The sequence below is a fragment of the Agrilus planipennis genome, unplaced genomic scaffold (assembly GCF_000699045.2).
Source record: "Agrilus planipennis isolate EAB-ADULT unplaced genomic scaffold, Apla_2.0 scaffold42, whole genome shotgun sequence".
Lineage (NCBI taxonomy): Eukaryota > Metazoa > Arthropoda > Insecta > Coleoptera > Buprestidae > Agrilus > Agrilus planipennis.
The window spans coordinates 1,560,184-1,570,773 of record NW_020438888.1 but is presented as its reverse complement, the minus strand read 5'-3'; the positions used below and the strand labels follow the sequence as shown (position 1 = coordinate 1,570,773).

The following is a 10,590-nucleotide window of genomic DNA, read 5'->3' as shown; positions in this document are numbered from 1 at the left end:
CCGTTCCGTATTTTATAATGAAAATATAAGAACCTTTCTTAAATCACTACTTTTTTCATATAGCTGATGATTTCAGTTTAAAACTTGAAAATAAGTATATAGAGGAACGAAATGGAAGCTAGATTTTTTGTAGATCGCGAAGAGTATATTTTAAAAAGGGCTTTATAAAGGGAATTCAGAAGTGCACCTTTTTTCGATAATACTTTAGGTCTTTATGACTTTTTGTCGAATTCGCACTTGATGGGTCATCTTCATTTACCTAATTCATAATTTAAGTTTAAGTTTTTAAATTGTCAGAAACACATCATGTATATTACTGAAGATATTCGTTAAAATCTAAAAACAATATTTACTAGCTTGTATATCGTAATGTAAATTACTCAATATTATCTTCATGGCCTTTGACATTGAAGAAACTGTTTAGGTAATCGCTTAATAGAAAATATTCACTGTATTTTAAGTACTCGTTAATATAATAAGTTAATTTCATTCATTAAATTTTAAATTAAAAAAAAATGAGTGGTGCCCTTTTATTTAGACGACACAGTTTTAGAAATATCTCGATTAAGAGGTTTTTATCCAGGTCTTTAATAAGGGAAAAAGCTTTTGCATTAAAAAAAGATGAGTTTGAAAGTAGACACATAGGCCCTAGGGATCGGGACATAATCAGCATGTTGGACTTCTTGGGATACAAGGTTTAGATAAAAGCTTTATCTTATTAATTCTTTAAAAGAAGTGGAGTTGAAACGACTTTAATTTTGTAGAGTTTAGATCATCTAACAGATGCTGCTGTTCCAAAAAATATCCGACTTACAAAACCTTTGGAAATCGAAGAACCCACAGGTAAGGCTGACACGTGCGTAAAAAATTATTTACCTATAAAAATGTTAATAATTAAAAAAAATATGTTCTTGAGATAATATATATCGTTTTTTGATTACGTCTTTAGTAATTAAAAAAAATATTTCAATTGAGCGAAATTATTTTTAGGGGAATATGATTTAATTAAAAGGATCCGTACTATTGCGGAAAAGAATCAAATATGGAGGTCGTACATTGGTATGGGGTACCACAATTGTTGTGTACCTCATACGATAATGAGGAACATTTTCGAAAATCCTGGGTGGACTACTAATTACACCCCTTATCAACCGGAAGTAGCACAAGGACGTTTGGAAGGGTTACTTAATTATCAAACTATGATATCTGAATTGACTGGATTGGAGGTTGCCAATGCGTCGTTGCTAGACGAAGGTACCAAAGATAAATACTTCTCCAGGATCGTAAAAATTGTTCATGTCGCAGTCTTTTTGGGAAATTAATTTAAACATCATCATCATCATAAGGTCATCAGTCTTAAGACTGGTTGGACACGTACCTCCACTCTTTCCTATCCTGAGCTAAACTTCGCATTTCCCTAAAACTAGAACGGCCCACATCCTTAACTATTTGCGAACAGTAATCTAATCTAGGACTACCTCTACCCCTCCTAACTCCTGTTTCTGCCTCTAATATGTCTCTGACTAGTCCTTCATGCCTGAGAAGGTGTCCTACCAACCTATCTCGCCTATTTTTTATTGTCTTCCGCAGAGTCCTCTGTTCTCCTATTCTTTCCAATACCTCCTCATTTCTAACCTTTTCTGCCTACGTTATCCTCATCATCCCCCTATAACACCACATTTCGAACGCTTCTAACCTTTTCTTTTCCGCCGCTCCCACTGTCCATGTTTCGCACCCGTACAACGCCGTGCTCCAAACATACACCTTTAACAACCTTTTTTGTATTTCTAAATTAACCGTTCGCGAGCATAGAAGTGACTTGTTTTTATTAAAGGCGACACGACCCTGCGCTATCCTCTGCTTTATATCCCTACTACTCCTTCCATCCTCACTTATCTGACTTCCTAGGTATCTAAAATCAGCCACTTCTTCTAATTTTTCATCTCCTATCTTTATATTCGCTCTTCCTCTACTTTTTCTTCCCTTGCATACCAGTATTTTAGTTTTACTTAAACATATTGACTCTTAATTTCAAATTCTTCTCCTTTGTAAGATCGTAATTATAAGTCAAAAGAAGGGAGCAAGAGAATGTTCAAAAAGTACCTATGCCGAACTAACGATAGATAAGAATACTTTATATGAATTTTAATGCAACATTTTCATTCAGGCTAGTTTTTATTCAGTACTAAGGCGTCATCCATAAAATACGTCACTTAGAATTTCACCTTTTTTGACCCTACTCCTTTCGTCACGCTGTCACACCTTCAGCGACCCCTTTAACACTCCATACTCCCTATAAACGATTTCTTCTGATTAAAAGTAGTACTGAGAATGACTTTCTATCGTAATGAAAAATTTTAAGAACTGCCAAGTTAACAAAATTGATGAACTGCGAACGCCACATTTCATTCCTTTGTCATAGATCGTCACACCTCGTCACGCTAAGTAATACCCTTCTATATTCCTTATTTGCGAACGTATTTTATGAACAACCCCTAACGTCAATATGTGATGCAAACTGAACTTTTGAGTAAATAACTTTGTACTTTTAGACAATTACAAACAGTAATGACTGATTTAAGAATATATTAAATTAAACTTGCAGGTACCGCAGCTGCAGAAGCATTATCTCTTTGCTATCGCCACACTAAGAGAAGAAAACTTTTCGTATCCAAGAAACTCCACCCTCAGACAATATCAGTTATAGAAACCCGTTTAACTTCCCTAGGATTGGACGTTGAGACTGTAGACGTTTTCGATACTGACTTCTCAAATCATGACGTAGCTGGAGTGATGATCCAATACCCTGACACTGAAGGAAATGTGTTGGACTTCAGTTCCGTTTCAGAACAGGCCCATTCTCACGGTACTTTGGTCTGTTGTGCAACAGACTTACTAAGTCTGACATTACTAAGACCACCTTCTGAATTTGGAGCTGACATAGCCATTGGAACGTCTCAAAGATTCGGTGTACCATTAGGTTATGGTGGACCACACGCTGGATTTTTCTCTTGCAATCAATCGCTGGTAAGACTGATGCCGGGAAGAATGATAGGCGTTACAAGGGACGCCTCTGGAAGGGACGCTTATCGTTTAGCTTTACAAACAAGGGAGCAACATATCAGAAGAGACAAAGCCACAAGTAACATCTGCACTGCTCAGGCACTTCTAGCAAATATGGCGGCCATGTTCGCAGTTTATCATGGTCCACAGGGACTTAAAGACATTGCTTCCAATGTCCACAATAATACGCTTGTTCTGAACCACGGTCTTAAAAAAGATGGTCACGAGACACAGAAAAGTACGTTCTTCGATACACTAAGGATCGAGCCAAAAATAAGCGTCGACGAGATAAGGAGTAGAGCAATGGAAAAGAAAATAAATTTGAGATACTACGATGACGGGGCTGTGGGTGTCTCATTGGATGAGACTGTTACAGTCGAAGACGTAAACGACTTGTTTTATTGTTTCGCGTCAGGCAACAACGTCGACGGTCTTGTCCAAAACGAAGAACCAGAGATCATGAAAGTGTCCATAACAAATTCACCATTCAAAAGAACCTCGCCTTTCTTAACCCATTCGGTTTTCAATTCGCATCATTCCGAAACGAGGATTGTTCGTTACATGAAGACGTTAGAAAACAAGGACATATCGTTGGTTCATTCCATGATACCTTTGGGCTCTTGTACCATGAAGCTGAACTCTACAACCGAAATGATGCCATGTTCGTTTCAGCATTTTACAGATATTCATCCATTTTCACCGTTGGACCAGACCGAAGGATATCAGCAGTTGTTTGCGGAACTGGAAAAGGATTTGTGTTCCGTAACGGGTTACGACAAGATAAGTTTTCAGCCAAACAGTGGTGCTCAAGGAGAATACGCAGGACTACGTGCTATACAATGCTATCACGAAGCTCGGGGTGACAAGCACAGGGATGTGTGTTTGATTCCTGTAAGTGCCCACGGGACGAATCCTGCTAGTGCCCAAATGGCAGGAATGCGGGTGGAGCCCGTCAAAATTAGGCAAAATGGATCGGTGGATGTTGACGATTTAATGGCAAAAGCGGAAAAATTCCGAAATCGCCTTTCATGTCTTATGATAACATATCCCTCAACAAACGGCGTTTTTGAGGAGACCATAGCGGACATTTGTGAGGTCATTCACAAAAACGGGGGGCAAGTCTATTTGGATGGGGCAAATATGAACGCACAAGTAGGATTATGCAGACCTGGCGATTATGGAAGCGATGTATCACACTTGAACCTGCACAAGACCTTTTGCATTCCACATGGTGGTGGTGGTCCAGGAATGGGTCCTATAGGGGTCAAAAAACATCTGATTCCGTTTCTCCCAGGTCATCCTGTGGTCAATCCTCATTCGGCAGCAACCGCAGGTCCGGTTAGCGCCGCTCCGTTCGGTTCTTCGGCCATCCTTCCTATTAGTTGGGCATATATTAAGATGATGGGTCCAAGGGGTCTTAAGAAAGCCACCCAAGTGGCAATACTGAACGCAAATTACATGAGTGCTCGCTTGGAGTCGCATTACACGACCCTATTTAAATGTTCGACTTCTAAACTTATTGCCCACGAGTTTATAATCGATTGTAGAGACTTTAAGAAGACAGCTAACATTGAGGTAGCTGACATAGCGAAAAGACTTATGGATTTCGGGTTTCATGCACCGACGATGTCTTGGCCGGTCCCAGGGACGTTGATGATTGAACCGACGGAATCGGAGGACAAACAGGAACTCGATAGGTTTTGTGAGGCTATGATCACGATAAGGCAAGAAATAAGAGACATAGAAGAAGGCAGGCTGGAAATTAGGATGAATCCTTTAAAAATGGCACCACATACGCAAGAACAAGTGGTTTGTAGTAACTGGGAGAGACCTTATACTAGAGAGCAGGCCGCTTTTCCGGCCCCTTTTGTTAGACCTGAAACGAAAATTTGGCCCAGTGTCGCTAGAATTGATGACATTTATGGAGATAAACATTTGGTGTGTACTTGCCCACCTGTTTTGCCTGAATACAACTACTAATTAAATGATAAAGATGAACAAACATTCGTCTCATGTTATACTGACTTTAATAGAAATAAAATATTTAGATCAAAGCGGCAACATTTTACAGTTGAATAATTTTTTAAATTATATATTTTATTGATTGTTACATTTTGTGAGATTTTATTTTTCTTTTCTGATACTAGAAATAATAAAAACAAACGTCAAGGTAATTCATACTGTATACCTACCTATATGTACGGATGTTGTGTACGAAAGGTTTATATGGTATTTAGAAATAAACAAACTTTATCCATATCGGTAATAATTTTTATTATTTATTGAACAATACGTTAACAACTTTTTAAGGAAAATATTATTGTTTTTTTGCTGATTTGTCTTCCTACAGGATTAACACAGCACCTTATTAATTTTAGTTAGTTGCGTATACAGAAAATACAAACATATTTCCGTATATTTTTTTGTTAGATAAATAAATCCAACGTTTCGTCCAGATTTAATTATGACCACTGATATTTTTTTTTCGAATTTAACTGTAACATGAAATGGGCAGAGGGCGTTTAAATGAAATTATGTGTTTGATTCATTATAATTAATTAATAATTTAAAAAATTAAAATTAACTAATTAGGTACAATAGGGTTCTTTTCCATTTGAAAAAATAAATTAATGAACCATGGTAACAACAACAACAGATAATCTACCCCTTCTTGTTTTCAATAAATCAAACATCTTCCGGTTGGTTAAATATTAATTATCAATTATTTGGAAGGTATTAAACCGATTGTTTCTAAAATCCTTCATTAAAGACGTAAAGACGCTTTACGTCTTTTCATTATCAATTTTTTTATTTTATTATCGGGTACCTAATTCGTACTAAGAATTAAATTAATTAACCAATCAATGCTCTCTTACATTATTACAAGGAAAATGCGGTGAATCCCAATGGGTAACAATTGAACATACATACCTTACGACTTCTTTTCTAATAGGTACGAAGATTATGGGTTCTGATTGGTTATTCGTTAATTATTAATTATTATTAAGAAATTTAAAACATGGCAAAAATCGGTTAGTGCAATATTGGTAAAAGAATTTTGAAGCACCAAATAAAGTCATAGTTCTGTTTTATTTCTACTTAAAGTTTCGATTTTCGTTTTTAAATGGTACCTAATCAGTTGGTCATAATAACTCCTGGATGTGACGTAATTTATCGTAAGACTTGCTTCAAAATAAGCATTCCGTAGTAGTATTCCGCATTTATACAAAAATTACGATTTTTTATAAAGCCCTAAACGAATACAGACGTCTTTATTTTGTCTAGAAAGTATACGAACGGGGAAAGGGTCAGACGTTGGAGATTTACTAGGCGATTTCTTCAGGGGATAATATCGTTTCTCCGTTAAGTTAACAGTTTGACCATTACCTATTTCTTCAGTCTTCTCGTTACTTTTTGTGTTGTATCGGTCGGTATCATCTTCATTGTCCTTTTCATAAGAAGAAATGTCTAAAAAGCTCGGTCGTCTCGGCTTCAAAACCAGTTCTTCGTATTTCTTCTCTAAAGCTCGCGAATAGTCATTGTCTAATTCGTTTTTGCTCAAATCCTTCTTGGATTCTGAATCTTCGAAGTAGTTTTTGGACGGCGAGGGAGCTTCTTTGACTGATGACGTGTTGAACGTGAAGTCGAATTCAGGTAACTTCGGGGGAGACCTACTTCTGTTATCGTCTTGATAAGAGAGATCTATATCGTACAACTGACTTTCTAAATCTTTTGAAACAATAGGAGAACATGGATCCTTTATTTTGGACATACTTTCTAACACTGTTGATTGTTCTTCTTCTTCAATATATTTATATGTATAGTCTGATATTGTTCCGAAAGGAAGATGTTCCTTGAAGTTGTTGAAATGGATGTCTTCTTCCTCTTTTTCTTTGATTATGTCAGGTTTTTCGGGCGAGTTCATTTCAGAAGAATTTGTTTGCTGTTGACATTGTAAAATCCGATGTAAAATCAATGAGTTTTCTTGAATTATTTCTAAAGCCCTCTGGCGACTTTCTTTTGGACCTATCCGATTTGCTTCTTGTGTGTCTTCTTCAGCAGGGGTGACATCAGTGTTCTTTAACGTTTCGACTCTTTTTTGCAAAAACTGTTCGAAATACAGTTCATCCAGTTCTGAATCATCGGAACATTCTGCGGTTTCAATTTTGAGTATTTTTTCGTCATCTTCCTTAGTTTCCTTAACTGGAGTTGTAGGAAGGTTGGAACTGGATGGAACAAATTGGTCTTCGCCTAAATCTACCAATAAATTATTACTTATTTCAGATTCATAATTGTTTCTATCGTCATTTACTTCGGCGTTTTTGATTTCGGAAACAACTGTTTTCTCTTCCAAATCCTCATTATCATCTGAATCATCACATAATTCTGTATCAGATGAGGAAGAAGAAGATGTAGAAAGTTTTCTTGGCTCCGCGTCCCTCCAAAGCAAAGTATCACTAGTAGTGATTTCTTTTTCTGGAATTGGTAATTGTCTTGGTGGTGGAATGGATCCCTTTGGGGGCCCGATACGTTTGGAGGGTAGAATAGCACTTTTTCCGAGCAGTAAATGGTTAATAGCGATGGGCGGAGTACTGGGAGGTGGTTGCTTGTTGATTGCCGCAGTAAATATTATATGGGCTTGCCTTTGTCTGTGCTTCAGTTTAAGGTACTGCTTTTTCAAAGCACTTATGTCAAGTTTTAGGTTCTCCTTCTGGTACAGTTTCAATTGACGATCCACTTCACAGGCGTTACTATTACTTGATGGTGCCCATGGGTTGATATTGTACAAATATTTCTCTCTTAGGTTTCGTAACTCTTTTAATGGACCCATCTCCGTGATCAATTCCACCAACACGTTGGCATCCACCAGGTCTAGTTCTAACATTTCTCGCGTCAATACTCCCATGATGCAGTAGAATTCGTCAGCATTTCTGACTGTCATTATTCGTTCTTCTAGAAGTTGCCATATGCACAGGGCAGCTCTCAACAAGATGTCATTCCCTTCTAAAAAAATTAAGTCCCAGACCCTCAGGACCGTCGTGTGAGGTAGACAGTTGCAAAATATCGTGAGAAACCTGTAAAAATGGATTGTATACCAATTGGAGACGTTTTTTTTATTCCAACTGGATAATTAGTTGAAATATGTCAACCAAGTGATTATTGAAAAAGATTAAAGATTAAAATGGACTCAATATGAGGAAGATCAGAAAGAAGAAGGAGAAGAAGCACTCCTCTTTGAGGGTAACTATTTTTTGATAGGTTTATGAGTTGAAATAGGAATAAAAGTTCCTTTATATCTGAGGATTATCTGACTATTAAAAAAAATTAATTTTGAAAAATAAATGACTAACGGGTTTCAATAAAATAAAATTTTCTGCAAATACAATTTTTTTACCACTGCATAGTAAAGACGTTGGTTAGAGGTGGTTCATAGCTGATACTTCCATCGTTGGTGGTATGTTGCAGTTTCTCCAGATGGTTCGAAAGCTGAGGCAATCGCGTTTTCATAAATTCTCTAAAGACAACCATGTCGACCGAAAGTCCTCGTAGACTATCAGCAAAATAAGATTCAGGAAGAACACCTTCTATTAAAAATATCATTATTTTCAAGGCATCAGATTCACATCCTTCGGTCACTTGTAGAATAAGAGCAGCTAGCATGTTAAATCCCTGACAGTAACCTGGAATTAAAAAAAAAATCTCATAACGTTCAGACAAACGCTCATGCAATATACCCGAAAACGCATGAATCTAACGACAAATGACAAAGTTGATTGAATTTAATGGAAGCCCTATTGTCTTTGGTCACAGTCAGGATGTTCCTTAATCGCGTTATTGAAATTGTAAAACAATACTAGTGCAAGCAGCTTTGGCAATGTTTAACTTCTATAAGTTAATTATTTTATTTTATTTTATTTCGAAACATAACGGACTATACGTCAATTATACAGTTAAATTTGAATCGCATCAACAATGTAGCTCACAATTAATTCGTTACAAAGCATTGAACAATCTGTGATACCGTTCATCAATTTATATAAAAATTTCAAGTCACAAGAGACTCTATTGTTAAAATGCATACTTTTGATTTTGCTTTTGTAGTTATTTGATTTAAAGATAAATAACTCAATATTAACGATTAATAATTTAAAAATAAATTAACCAAGGATCATGTTATAAAAAGTGCTATAACCAAAATTAAAACCACATTTAAAAACCTAACGAACTATTAGGAACCACAGTTGTTCAGATCCAGTGAAATTATATGACCTTCAAGACGTAGGTGTTGCTGGGAATTAGTTAAAGGAACCATCAAATGCTAGAACTCGGAAGTACTATTGGGCTTCGAAAAAGATCGGGTACCAGAGGTACTGGTGTAATAATAATCGCCGAATACAACAGGTACCAATTTGTTAATTAACACTTAGAGAAAAGTGCCCTTAATATGCAGATAGGATTTCCCAAAATTTTATAACATTTTCCGGTAGTATTATTTAAGAAATAAATAGAAATTTTGTTGATAATTCAATGAATTGTTTTAAGAGAAAAAGTGTACTTATTTTGATGATAATTCCAAACGAAAAGATATTTGATTTATATTCAGTTTCCTTTTACTTACCAACATGTTTGTTCCACCTGGCATAAGCCAGAAGCACCTTCTTCAAGATTGCTTGTTTTTCCTGGCCGTTTTCTCCACAAAATAAACTGCATCCTGTCCTATGTAAATCCTTGACGATTTGAACGTCAAGTTCTGTGTCAGCAGGATTCGCCCATTCGCTGAAACATTCCGCCTCGACTTTATTCCAGTTTACGTTTCGCGACGACAAATACTTTTCCGATAAGTTTATCCACAATTTTTTACGGAATTCGGCGGGAATGCCTTCCGGAAGTTGCACAACCATTTTCATAGCAGTTTTCCATTGGGAAAAGCCCGATTCTCCATGCGCCGGATCGATAGAAAATCGCAAGTTCGATTTTTCATGAGCATCTGAAACAAACATAAACATCCTTACAAGACCCATCGTGCAGTAAAATAGGTACGTGACACAAAGTTGGTTCTGTAGTCTCTTTTAAATACTTTTGGTATGCATTTACTTGCTTGCTTTCGATACCTGGGAAGTCAGACAAAAAGAAATCACGGTAAAGGTTTAGATGATGGCCCCCACCCCCTAAGGGGGTAGTAGTGGGTGGGATCGAAAGAGGAGGTCTCCCCCACCACTATACCATAAAAAGTTCGTGGCGGTCTCACCCCCATAAAAATTTATGGGGGTTAGATGATGGCCCCCGCCCCGAAGGAGATGGGTGTAGGCGGGATCGAAAGAGGGTGGTCACCTGAGTAAAACCCCATAAAATTTTTGCGGCGGTCTCACCCCCATAAAAAGTTATGGGGGTTGAAATTTGATTATTTTGACAATTTTCATACACTATAGTTCAAATAAAATTCAATAAAATAATTATTTTCAAGCGGGTGGAGGTAAGGGATCGAAAGAGGGTGGTCACTTGAACAAAACCCGATAACCTAACCTA

The 10,590-nt window shown here is 36.9% G+C and overlaps 2 protein-coding genes across 2 annotated transcripts in view; one reads left to right on the top strand and one right to left on the bottom strand.

Moving 5' to 3' along the window:
• The first annotated feature begins 436 nt into the window (after positions 1-436).
• LOC108744977 (glycine dehydrogenase (decarboxylating), mitochondrial) lies at positions 437-5,322 on the top strand. Its single transcript, XM_018480975.1, has 4 exons — positions 437-695; positions 765-843; positions 991-1,254; positions 2,606-5,322. The coding sequence occupies exons 1-4, from the start codon at positions 516-518 to the stop codon at positions 5,041-5,043; spliced, it is 2,961 nt and encodes a 986-aa protein (XP_018336477.1). The 5' UTR covers positions 437-515; the 3' UTR covers positions 5,044-5,322.
• A 973-nt stretch (positions 5,323-6,295) lies between these two features.
• LOC108744976 overlaps positions 6,296-10,590 on the bottom strand; it is a 26,292-nt gene continuing 21,997 nt past the window's right edge. The window contains exons 4-5 of the mRNA XM_025981811.1: positions 8,459-8,744; positions 6,296-8,138 (exon numbers count right to left, since the gene is read on the bottom strand). Coding sequence (XP_025837596.1) covers positions 6,296-8,138; positions 8,459-8,744 — 2,129 coding nt within the window. The remainder of the gene's footprint in view (positions 8,139-8,458; positions 8,745-10,590) is intronic.